We start from the raw sequence: 12,819 nt of genomic DNA on the forward strand, positions 1-12,819 counted from the left end.
CCACTGCTAAGAACCAGAATAGCTGTATAGTCCTCAATCAGTGACTCGTTATATACTCCTGTAAGGTTTTGTTGCCTGAAATACCTGAAAAGAGGTAGGGTGGCAAATATTGGTCAGTCAGACACTTGAAGCGTCTCGCTCCTCCCTACGTAAGAGGGAGGCAAAACATAAGAACAGATGATAAAGAAAACGGTGGAGGATACTATTTTTCCCAGAGTATCGGCTATCCCTTCGCCAGGCTCCCAGGTAAAGGTATACATACAAGTACGAGGCACAGAAAGGAGTCATTATTCTGAGATTGAGGTATAGCACTTGGTCTCTGCTGACCAAGATGACATATAGTTTATATATAGATGTCTATAAATTACATCTAGTACAGGTAGTTGAGTCTGCGCCTTTTTTTTCCGACTGACAAATATTGCTGCCCCCCATCCCGTTGGCTCGATCCTGAGACATTTACAGTACTGAAGGCTACCGTCACACGCCCGCGTCAGAAAACAACTGCATTTCCAATGCAAGCAGCTTAAAGTGAAACTAAAAGCAAATGAATAAAAAAAAAAAACAGTCTGTTTAAAAATCAAATAATAATAAATAAAAAAAATCTTTGTTTTTTGCAGATGACTGTTCTTGGTCTTTGTAAGTTTGAGATGTTAGTTTCAGTTCACTACATTCATTATGTGAGTATTTGTTATATATATGTACATATATATAATATATATATGTATACATATACATTATATGTATATCGTTCTCTTTAGTATATAATATAATATGAGGTTTCTTTAAAAACAGCGGTGAGACTCAGTTGCAAGGAGGAGGACTTTTTCGGACAGGGGGAGCCGTTAACCACATGACTATAAACAAGAAGAAAAAAAAACAAGAAAACTCAAATTAAATAAATATACCTTTAAATGGCATGCACCTCAGTAGATAAGAGCAGACTGACAAAAATGGGACTTTTTTTACCCAAATTTTGAGCATTGGCAAATTTGCAGCTAAAGAATTTGGTGAAGTGTAGAGGTTTTGTTTTAGATTCATATAAATTACACAGTAGTAGTAATAGTTTGGCCGTTGAGGAATCGCCCCTCCCAGGGGAATTCGGTCTAAGTGCTTTCGGAGTTTATCCATGCAAACCTGTGCATTAAGTGCCAATAACAGTTTCTTTTACATATATTAGCAGAAATCCATGCTTTACATGCATAACATGAGGCGTTTATGTGTTAGGAAAAGGGGCACATTTTTTTTTTTACCGGATCAGTGCATTGTCCTTCGCTGGGTCAGACTCAACGTGCACAACAACCTTTTAGACACTTCAAATGCTCGGCATTGTCAAAGTGTTTGACGCATTTCATGCATGAAGACGCCTGATGGACGCCTGGAAATCCAGGAAATCCAGTACTGCCGTCGCGTCCCGTTGGCCACGCACACCTGCCAATCAGGCCGAGGGAGCTACAAAGCTTAAAGTGGATCACCAATAACCACGAGGAAAGATTGTATGCAACAGGAAGTTAATTGGTCTAATTCTAATTAGATTGTGAGATAAATCGTGTTGAAATCCTCTCAACACAATTCGATCCCAAAGTCAGCCAAAAGGAAGTGGTGCATGCCATTTTTATGAGAATAATCCCCCCCAAAAAAGACAAATCAAATAAATAAAATGTACAATTTCCAAAAAAGAGTGAAGAATCATCATCATGTCATGTGACCAGAGAGGTACAGTTCTCACAGACTGGGTGAGCACCAGGCAGTGTTCGGAGCGAAGAGCAACATTTACCACAGAGCACAAAAACATGACGACCGAAAAGATTCTTATCGTCTCTTTTTTTTACGGATTGAAAATACCCCAAAAAAGAGAGCATATTATTTCTTTCCTGTGTCCTGTGAGGGATTTTTTCTTTCCCCGCCTGGTAAAACGTGATGGTGGTTTATTTCTATCCCTGGTGCTTCATGGGCGAGGGGGAGGGAGAAAAAAACCAACAAGACAACACTACACAAAACTTGTTCAAACTGTCAACCATTTTTTTCCTGTTTTTTGTCTTTTTTCTTTCTTTTTTTTCAATCGTGGAGGTAATTGAGAGGAAAACAAAAAGAGTAGTTTGGGTCCAAGCTGCAGCTTTCTGAAAGTCTTCACACACTAAAGCTTTTTATCTTCCCTCCTGATCGCTTCCTGCTTCACTTCCTCCAACGAAGGAAGTGATGCGACACTACATGCGTAACCTCAAACCGCTTTCCTTCTCTCTTGAGTTTTTGCTTACTTTTTGAAAAGTGCTATTTTTAGAAGCTAAGCGGCGTGAGTTCGATCCCCAAACCCAGCATCAGTGTTTGCTGTTCTTTGTCATGATTCGTTAGCAGGTCTATCTTCTATGGCAGTGCCATATTTACTCGCGTGGCAGCCTCGAGACGAAGCATTAGTGAGAGGCGTGTCATGCCCTCCTGTCTGTCTGCTAATAGGTCCAACAGGAAATGACCATATTTGAAAACCCACATCATCACTCTCAGTTACCCTGAGTTTAAAAAACGAGGAGAAAAGAAATCATCCAGAATCACGGATTGGCTTTTACATCATCAGTCACAATAATTTATAATATATTAAATCTGCTTTTCCCTCGCTTCTATCAACTACCCCTCCCCACTGCATATTGCCCACCCACCATCCCAAAATGAACACCCCCTCTATAAATGCACATTGTTGTAGTAAACTGCTGTTAAAACTGTCTTTGAGGTTTTGAGGGAGAATAATTTCTTTTACAACTCGTCAGCTAAGCCGCTTAGTTTGATTTAAAAACAAACGAAACAGAAAAAAAGATAGGAAAGAAAACATCAGCAATGAGTTGTCGTTATCTAAGACTAGCTAGAACTCATTAGCTTAGGCTAGCTAAAGCGTTGTACAGCATCTAGATAATCAACTGGATAGCAGCAGAGTTTCACATCCTGATCCTAAAAAGGCCTTCGTCCAGTAAAGATCGCCATGAAGGGGAGGAGCTGCCTTCGGTCACCGTTAGGAGGGCAACCCTGAAGGCGGCTCTGGCATTCCAGGATCAGCAGTGAGACACTGATAGAGGTCCATGAGGTAGCATTCCGCCTTAACAACAGCTGATCCACAATCAGATTACCCCTCAACTTGGCAAAAAAAACAACAAAAAGAGAGGGTTTGAGAGCTTCCTAGGATCTGATGATGGATCAGCGTACATCGGGCGATGTGCACCTCCGACCCGTTACAAGGTTGCGACTGGGCTTCAGAGACAGACCATAATAAGTGCACGATGCAAGGGCAACAATGCCGAGGTAACCTGGTCTGTAAGCGCCAGACCCAAAGTGTAGTGCAAAAGAAAGCAAAAAAAATCAAATGAAAAGATAAAGATAGAGGAAAAAAGTCGATTATAGAAGTCAGTAGTAAACTCACAAACATGCATCCCTGAATGACTTGTGTGTCTTTTCTCATTCAAAAAGGACGGGTCAATGTTGCTTTCGTCCGCACGGAGATTAGCAGAATGTCTTAAGGAGGAAAGAAAAGGTTTTGCAGTTAAAGCGTCATGGCTACCTGGCAATAAGAGAGTGGGCTTTGATTCAGAACCCTGGTGAGGAATACCAATGGTATGATTAAACCTTCGAGTTGGCTTCAAATGTAAAAGACAGTTCACTTACCAATTTTCAGCTCGTACTCCATGAGAGAGGGGAGCAATAAAGGGACTAATTTGTCAGTTTTTCTTTGTTTTTAAAGGAGTTAATTTTCAATCTTCCCCTTCATTGTTTCCCCAAATTGGAATGGTCCAAAGCCCAAACTGCAATCATAAGCAGCAATGGTTCAGTGTTTCAAGTTCAAGAAAAGAGGGGCATTGGGGTTTTTTTGGGGCTGGGGATTATCAGCATGCTTATGGGAATTTCATGAATTGTCATTTAACGAATGTCTTTAGCTGCATTTGTTAAGCCCCTGGATATAAAAAGCTAAACAAATGCTTGTTTAAAAACCATCCGATTAGTTGTTTATCTCCAGTTTGTTTTAAGAATCCTCCTCATATTATCCCTGCGTTTGTGCTCACCCAGATACTGCAAAGTAAATTGGCACAAATAAAGCCCCATCCGTTTTTCAATTTACTTAAGTCATTGACTGAGGTTTACATGTGTAAGTCGTTTAGTCGATTGGGTTGAAATTTTCATCAATCTCTTCTTTTACATCGTCCTGGAGCTCGGCAGCTGCCAATGGCGGGCCGTCGTCTCGCAGGGTTGAGGTGGGCATGTTCTCTGACTCTGCAAGAGGAAAATCCTGGCCTCCTGCCTCCATCTTCATCATCAGCTTGAGCTTCTTCTTTGGGGGGTTCTTCAAGGTTCCCATGCGCTCCTTGACCTTGTACTCCAGGGTGCTGTGCGGGATCCCGTACATGTTCTGAGCCTTGGACACACTCATCTTGCCGCTCATCACCACCGTTATGGCCTCCTCCAGGATCTCTGTGTTGTACTGGCGATACCGGCCCCTCTTCTTCCTCGGCTGCTTGGAGTTTGGGTCCCCTTCCACGTCCGAGGTAGAGTACGCTGGCCCGGAACTAGAGTGATCCAGCTCAGAGCTCCAGTAGTCGGACGCTCCGTCCAGCAGACTCCCAAGGCTTCCTCCCCGGCGGTTCTGCTTTGGCAGGATGGCTCTCAGCTTCCGGCTAAGGATGTTCTCCCCGTGGCCACCGCCACCAACCCCCATGGCGCCATAGCTGTACAGCTCGGAAGCATGGGAGTCCCAGGAGAGATCCATGCCCCGAACTTGGGGGATCTTTAGGTCGACGGGCGGTGAGTGGCCCTGGTCCCTCTTGCCCTCGTTGTGGTGGTGTTGGGCCTTGGAGACCTGATTGTGGTGGTGATGCTGGAGGGTATTTTTGAAGGAGAAGGCTCCGTGGTGGTTGTGGTGATTCTCCAGGAATGTAGGCAGGTCTTTGAGGTCACTGAGGGCCCCGCTCAGAGCACCACTGGCATGCTTTAGCTTCATCAGGCTTTCCAGGTGGGCCTTGCTCCCCCAGAAAGAGGAAGAGCCCTTCTGGCCAAGCACAGGGTAAGACTGCACATGATTGAGCAAGCCGGCTGACTCTAGATTAGCCAATGAAAGAGCAGCAGGTTGGCTCAGGAGGCGGTGCTTCTGGCTGAGGAGCTCTTCCTTGATGCGCAGCGAGCGGGCCAATGGCGGCTTGAAGGAGTTGGAGTTGGTGAGGTTCTCCCTCAGTCCGCCCTGCAAGCTTCTCTGCAGCAGGCCGTCCTCGTCCACTTCTGGCGGGGTGTGTTCCACTTTGATAGAATGCCTGGAGACAGAAAGAGGACAATTTAGGAACAGTACCTCGTTAGAAGAAAACACTAATCTAGGGTTTGATGCATACTGCAATTTGTGATCTAAGATTAAACTCTGTAGCCCAGAATCTCCCAAATCAACCGCCAAAACAAAACCACGCACACATTACATTCATGAAACCAAACCAGAAGCAACATTTTGAGATGCACCACAGATCTCGCTGTCAACAGCCTTCAATATCTACATCTATTTTATAATCCTTGATTTAAAAAAAATGAAATAAATAAAAACGGGAGGTCTGTAGATCATCAAATACAGGGTTGCTGTTTCTGGAAAGACATATTTGAGTTTTGAAATAAATTATTCTTATGTTTTAAGCAGTACAAATACAATTATGTCCATATTCCCTGTTTCAGAGTGGTGGCAGAAATCTCAGCAGTAGATAACGTCTGTAAATAAAACTACAGTACTGTCTATCCGTTAAATACATAAAGCTGTCATTTTCATACACAGACAGTCTCTTCTCTTGCAAACAACTTGTTCCTCTCAGCCCGGCGTTATTTAACATCAATTTGTTTGAAGCGAGTGTATCTGCATTCAAACCGAAGCAGCAAGAGAATGTTACTAATTATGCTTTAATCTTTGAACTCGTAATTAAATCTCAACAAATGTTGTTTATGTTACTTAAGCACATTATGCATATATGCACAATTCAGACAGCATTGGAAAGCTCTAACTTTGGTTTATACGTACTTCAAGTTATTGACCGCTACTTCTTTTTGTGTTAGAATAGCATTGTGTGAATGTTTTGAAGTTTAGCAGAGAGATTTAATAATAATACATATGTTTTATATAGCACTTTTCTCTTTTACAAAAAAAACTAAATCAAAACAAAAAAAGCAAAGTTAAGGAGGAAGTTAAGGCGAGAGCCAATCATAATGGTTTTATCCCACTTAGACCAAACAAAGGTTTTTGGAAAGTTGAGATTTAGCCGAATGGGGAAATAAAAGATAAAAAAAAGAATAAATTATTCCATTCAAGTAGGCCCTTCAGAAGTCATAGAAACAAACAAATAAAAGAAATAACTTAAATTCAATCATCTTGACTTCTACTTAGTTTTTAAGTGCTTAAAAATACATATTTAATTCAGTTGATTCAAATTAAATAAAAACAGTAATCTGGGAATGGGAATTCTAATAATAAATGGAATTTATATAGCCTTTATATACCTTTCAAGGAACCAAAGGATGTTACTTAATTCCACTTATGTATATTATGTGAGTAATCTTTATTGTGAAATGCGATTATTTACTTTATTGAAATGTCGGATAAATGAGCACGATGTCCGCAAGCATCTCGCATTTCAATGTTTCCAATTTCTGAAAACCATATCTGCCGCTGAGACGTTCACTTTCATGCAAAGTGCCTCCAATTGAGCGGCTGCAGTCAATGCTCCTGCTGCTAAGTAACTAACTATGGCAACGGCGGGAGTAAACAAAATGTTCCCTTAGGTTCATAATAATAGGAAATAGCCTGTCAAGTCAGCGGATGGCACTGGGGGGTTGGTGGTGGTGGTGCGGGGGGAGATACTGTATCACTCGGAGACGACGTCTGGTGATCTGCAGTGCGACTGCCTGCGATGAGGGGAGTCCTCAGCGGGGGCTCGGAGACGGATTACCACAGCGGGCGGTCCCTGGCTCGCACCACAGACGAGGTTAACGAGAGGCTTTGGAGTCTACGCTCTTAATGGAGCGTTCTGTTACAGCGAGCGTACAGTCATCAGGGAGGCGGCGCCAGACAGTGATGGTGGATCTGAGGACTCGCCAAGGCAGAAAACACGCATCAGAGCAGGGATTCCCAATGAAGAGATGGACTGGAAGACTGATTCGGCATCCCAGTGTGTGATCGACGTCCCCCCAGAAAAAACCAGGAGAGTCTGCAGACGCAGACGGGAAGGCCGTTTTGTGCGGCAGCTCATATTTAGTTTAGTTAAATGTGTATGTTCAGCAGTGGATTTTTTCTCCGATTCAGTAAAATACTCTGAAACAGCATTTAGAAGATTGTGGGGCATCTCAGCCCAAAACATTCTTCTTCAGGTTTTTCACACAAACGTGATCCGAGGATGATTTCCATGTAAAGGCCAGTATCCTTCTGGGATCGTCTGACTATCAAAGATGAGTTGGTGTTGTTAGTGGGGGTGGAACTACAGACTCCGCCTCCTCCTGTAGTTAATATTACATGACCCGATCATTAGAGACTCCCGGTGAGGCTCCAGGCCTCTGAGGCGTCTGGGGGCCCTCAGGCGGAAGACAGAGTTCGCGTCCTGGGGGGCTTTAGGTGGTGTTTCTAATTTAGCTTGTAGTCCTACTGAGGAAAGCCTGGGTTTATCTGCTGGGCTCTCCTTTGTGGAGCGTCAGCAGGTAATATCTTGAGTTATTAAAAACAAATCTTGTGTGTTTTCCAAGCGTATTAATAAAATAACATTTCTGAGTCTGCGGAATCCTCGTCTCTTTAACGTCTGGGACGTTGGACGTTCCTGGGGACATCCAATGTGCTCGGCTTGGTGATTCCAACCAGTGAAATATCGCAAGACATTCCAACTCTTTTTTCACACAAAATGTCCTTAATGCCTGAGTATATTTAGTAACTGTTCATCATATATTATCTGTGATTTAATATCAATAACCAGATGAAAAGGATGCTGAAATAACTCCATAATTATGGTGATCAGTAAAAAGTGCTGAGTCATGCTTTGTTAGGTCTGTCTGCAAGACCACAAGATAACTACTTTTAAAACGCTGGTTTTCTGAATGGAGTCTGGTTGATGGGTGCTAGGCTACGCTAACATTGTAGCTGCTCCATCAACACTCCAAATAAGGTCATCTAGACATAAATACGTGCGCTAAAAATACAAACGGCACGGGTCAAAGTAGGTCTGTGAACTGTGACATTTACAACCAGGTTTCAGGTTTTCCCCATTGGATCATTCAGTAACACTTCATGTCATATAGTTGATGTTGTGGATCAGAGAGCCCACATGGTGGCCGCAGGTTTTTCTATGCCCACATCCTCCACCGCTGCAGCGTATCGAACCTCCACTAATCCATCTTTGACCTGCGGATCAAAAGTATTCCTGGAAATGGCAGCCGCGATTAGCGCTGATTGTTTATTCCCTCGTGATGCGAGTGGAGGCGAGTACGACGGCTACTGATTCATACGTGACTTCAAGGCAGAGTACATGCTCATCAATAAATGATCAGCTACAGCGCCGGGGATCGTCAATACGTTCACTGAAACGGACTCCAAGCAGTCAAAGCCTCCGTCATGTGTTTGACACGTATCACCATTGAACTCTCGCTTCAGGCCGGTGGGGGGGGGGGGCTGAATTATAAATACTGGAGAAGTAGGTACCACCAAGGTATCGATCAGCTGAGTGAAACCAATAAGTAAGACATATCAGGTGGGAGGACGAGGGGGGGGTGGAAGTATGTTGAGGCCCCTAAATGTGGAGCGATCGAGCGAAGGCCAACACCCTTCAAAGACCCTCAGAGCTTCACTTTGGATTCATTCTCGATTCTACAGGTGGTTTCTAGCCTTTTTCATCCACCTCGGAAACTTTATCGATGCTTTAAAACACAAACAACAATCAACACAGAACGTATGACTGATTAAATCTGTACAAACAACAAACGTTAATATGGTCAAAAGTCAAACTTCTTTTACGTAAAATCCACAGGAAGTAAGAGAGCTGAGATGACTAGACACGGGACGGTGTAAGATTTCATCGTGGATCAGGATTAAAGACTTAAAATTAAAGATTATGATTAATAATACAAAAATAATCATAAACATTGTGACTTGCACAAAACGGTCAAGATCGCTATCGTGGTAGACAGGATACACAAATATACGTGTCTTTTATTTATGCAGGGAGACCTTATAATTCACGATCACCTTATTTAAGATTATTTGAATGTTTTTCACTAAAAAGGATGTAAAAAATAAGAATTTTCTCAACAAAATATAAAGTGATTTGAGTATGTTTAGCTGCCATTTTACTTTGAGTTTTAAGCATATTTTGATGACGGGATAATCGTGACATCACCAGCTGAGATGCTTTGGTTGCGTCTGGTTGCTATGATACCGACCCGCCGGTATTCATTTGTGTCCTACATGTGGACGATGGGTGGTCTTTGTGGTATTTCACCCAAAGCTGAACATTTAGTATTGTGTGAGTGTTGCTCGCCGTCGCCTGTTGGCTTGTAAACGGTTTGCGCGGTCATTGTGATGACTCTATGTAGTGGACTTGACCATTGATTGAGGGTTCAGGGTCCCCAGGTGGGGAACCACCTTCGGTTTTAGGTCTGAAAGGCTTCGGCATGCGGACCACGTTCATCACACAATGTGATCACATCTGGTTGTCGTCGTCGACGGGTGAAAACGACATTCCTTGGCTCGGCCATGGTTTGGCATCTGGATGCCCATCTGAATCGGTGTATGACATCATCCCCACGGGCCGGATCTCCAAGGTGCGTTTAGTGTTACCATGACAACGAGAGCTCTCTGCGAAGCAAAGACACACACACACAGGCCAAGTCTCACTAATGGCGTTGTCTTACCCTTTGACCCCGGGCTCAGGGGAGGAGCCCGCGAAGGTTTTGAGGTTGCCGGCACTGTGGCCCTTCTTGGTGGAGAGGTCCAGGACGCCGTCTGGGGGGCAAACAAGATTTAACACAACTGAGCTCAGATCCCATTCAAAGCTTTATTTAGAGTGAAGGACACACACACATGTAATTTAAACCACACCTTCATTAAAAGGAGGAAGGAACAAACAGAAAGGAAACAAGGCATATTTCAGATAATTGTGTTTATGTGAGTTATATCTGAGACAGAAGGCTGTCAAGATAATTGTACATGTTATTAATTAAATCTATCAGCATCTTACGTTAACAGCTTCTGCAACTGTTTATGTATAAGTCTTCATATGAAAACCACTGAATTAATCAACTTCTTCTTCTTTTATATATTATTCTTCTGTTTTGTGTGTGATATACAGTATATATATATATATTTATATCTCGTTGTGTATATTGTGTGTGCTTCAGAACAGGTGGACGTTTGTGACACTCGAGCAGCAAAGTCTGGGAAACACGGCAACACGCTGTGTGTGAAATCTCAGTTTATTTGTGAATATGTTTGTCAGGCAAATCAGGTCACGCACGGGAAATATATCTCCTCTCGTCTGGATATGAGTGAAGATTAATTAAAATTAAAAAATTGAAAAAGGTTGTTTTTCATTGAAAATTTGTAAAAACAGAATATTAGACTCTTTATTCTTTCTTTCCTAAAAGTTAAATCGAATGCATTATAATGCATGCAAAATAATATTCGTCTTGGATGATGCAATATGTGGATAATTATGGATCATTAATTGGTTAGTGTGAGACTCTCTGTTGAAGCCTGTACATTTAGATGGATTTTGATTGGTCGTTGTGTGGACTTAATGTTTCTTAAAATGACATCAACTGTTTAGTGTTAAACAAGTGTGCGCGTGTGTGTGTGTGCACGTGTGTGTGTGTGTGTGTGTGTGTGTGTGTGTGTGTGTGTGTGCACGTGTGTGTGATCCAGCTTTGAGGATAATCTGATCAGATTTAATCTAAAAGGTATTCTGTTTGTGTGTGAGAGATGGAGCTAACGTGAGAATGTGAGGTGAATGAAAATACCTAAATCTTTTTTTTTTGTCAAAAATGAAGGAGGCTTACTGTAAGCAGATTCCAAAAAGCTGCTGGTATTAAAGTGGGTGAGCGATCCCACTGTGGCCGAGGGTTAAAGCCCTTCTGTTGGAGCGGCTTCCTGTCCACTAGAGGGCGTTCCAATAACATTACCAATAAATATGTTGAATTACCAACAGCTGACAGCTTTCTGCCGATGGAGACGCGGGTCGATCTAGCTAGCAGTAAACTAGTCATGACGTCATCGCTTCTAGAGCTGCGTCCATATCTTTGTTTCATTTCACCGAGTGCTGCCGGTGGTTATATCCACGTTACCTCCGCGTGCACGCTGCTGTCGGCTGTTTCTGATAGTGAGATTGTGATTCAGAAAACTTTATTGTTCATCAGACTTCATGTGTCAAACGCATCCATTCAGCATTGATTTTTTTTTACTATTCAAATTATATTAGATTCCCAAGTTCATTCCAACAGCCCTAGTGTGTGTGAATACTGTATCAGAGGCGGTCTCATTTATAAAGTATTGTAAAACGTAAGTGTAAAACAAGCGGTGCTCTCACCCTGCTGGCTGGGATCGGGGTCAGCCTCGCTCTTTTTGACGGACAGGTCCAGCGGGCCGTCCTGGTCCGCCATGAGAAGCTTGCTGAGGACGGGATTCTGTGCAGAGGCAGCAGCTGTAGCTCCTCCCCCTCCGCCGTTACTGGCTCCCGTACCGTTGCTGCTCTGGGTGCAGGCGGATGCTGAGGCGGTGGTGATGGTGGAGGCGGGGCTGAGGCCAGGCCCCGGGGTCGGGGACGGGGAGGAAGAGGCAGACGATTGAGGGGAGCTCGGCGTGGGCAGGGGCCCCGGCGGGGAGCACGGGGCCGCCACCAGAGACGCCGCTCTCGGCAGGCTTTGGTCCTTCATGGTGCCGTTGGGCGGGGGCGAGTCGTCCTGAGTAGTTTTTGAGGTATATTCAGCAGCGAACTGGCGGATCATTCGCTGCATGATCTCACGAGCCACGAGAGGAATGTGAGGTTCTGAGATACTTGGGAGGTCTGGAAGGGAAACGGAAACAAGAGGAACAGACACGTCAGCATCCCGTCCTCCAGGAACTTCCTAGGCTTATTTATCCCATTTCATCCTGAAAATGTAATCCTGATGCTCTACTGAAATAATCCTAAAATCACCCAGAGGCAGATCTTAATCCCGCCTATTGATGTCAGATTATTGCCTGCCATTCCTCAGCCGGAGCTTTCATATTCCTCCCTAAATGTTCCCAGGATTCACTCGTTTAGAGATTGTATATCGGATCAGGTTCAGCCCTGATCTTCTTTCTTGAATCGCGATCTAGAACGTACGCTTGGGGATGACATCAGAGTTTTAATAACCATCCATGGTACCGTACAGTAGAGCTGAAAAATACTTAATTGTTCCATCCATTGATGAACAACAATCTTGATCCATCCATCCCTTCAACCCATCCCTCCACCCAACCATCCATCACTCCATCCACCTATCCATCCATCCCTTCAACCCATCCATCCACCTATCCACCCATCCCTCCACCCAACCATCCATCACTCCATCCACCTATCCATCCATCCCTTCAACCCATCCATCCACCCAACCATCCATCACTCCATCCACCCATCCCTCCACCTATCCATCCATCCATCCATCCATCCATCCACCCAACCATCCATCACTCCATCCACCCATCCCTCCACCTATCCATCCATCCATCCATCCATCCACCCAACCATCCGTCACTCCATCCCCCTATCCATCCATCCATCCATCCACCCATCCCTCCACCTATCCACTAGGGTTGGGTACCGAACC

At 43.8% G+C, this 12,819-nt stretch overlaps 2 protein-coding genes across 2 annotated transcripts in view; both read right to left on the reverse strand.

Annotated features, from left to right (window-relative positions):
* hoga1 (4-hydroxy-2-oxoglutarate aldolase 1) overlaps nucleotides 1-12,819 on the reverse strand; it is a 154,630-nt gene that overhangs the window by 54,493 nt on the left and 87,318 nt on the right. The gene's annotated exons all lie outside the window — the stretch shown is intronic.
* Nucleotides 2,686-12,819, reverse strand: part of lcor (ligand dependent nuclear receptor corepressor) — a 60,263-nt gene continuing 50,129 nt past the window's right edge. The window contains exons 5-7 of the mRNA XM_084006070.1: nucleotides 11,556-12,032; nucleotides 9,886-9,976; nucleotides 2,686-5,279 (exon numbers count right to left, since the gene is read on the reverse strand). Coding sequence (XP_083862196.1) covers nucleotides 4,133-5,279; nucleotides 9,886-9,976; nucleotides 11,556-12,032 — 1,715 coding nt within the window. The 3' untranslated portion in view covers nucleotides 2,686-4,132. The remainder of the gene's footprint in view (nucleotides 5,280-9,885; nucleotides 9,977-11,555; nucleotides 12,033-12,819) is intronic.

The sequence above is a fragment of the Eutrigla gurnardus genome (genome assembly GCF_963514095.1).
Source record: "Eutrigla gurnardus genome assembly, chromosome: 3".
NCBI lineage: Eukaryota > Metazoa > Chordata > Actinopteri > Perciformes > Triglidae > Eutrigla > Eutrigla gurnardus.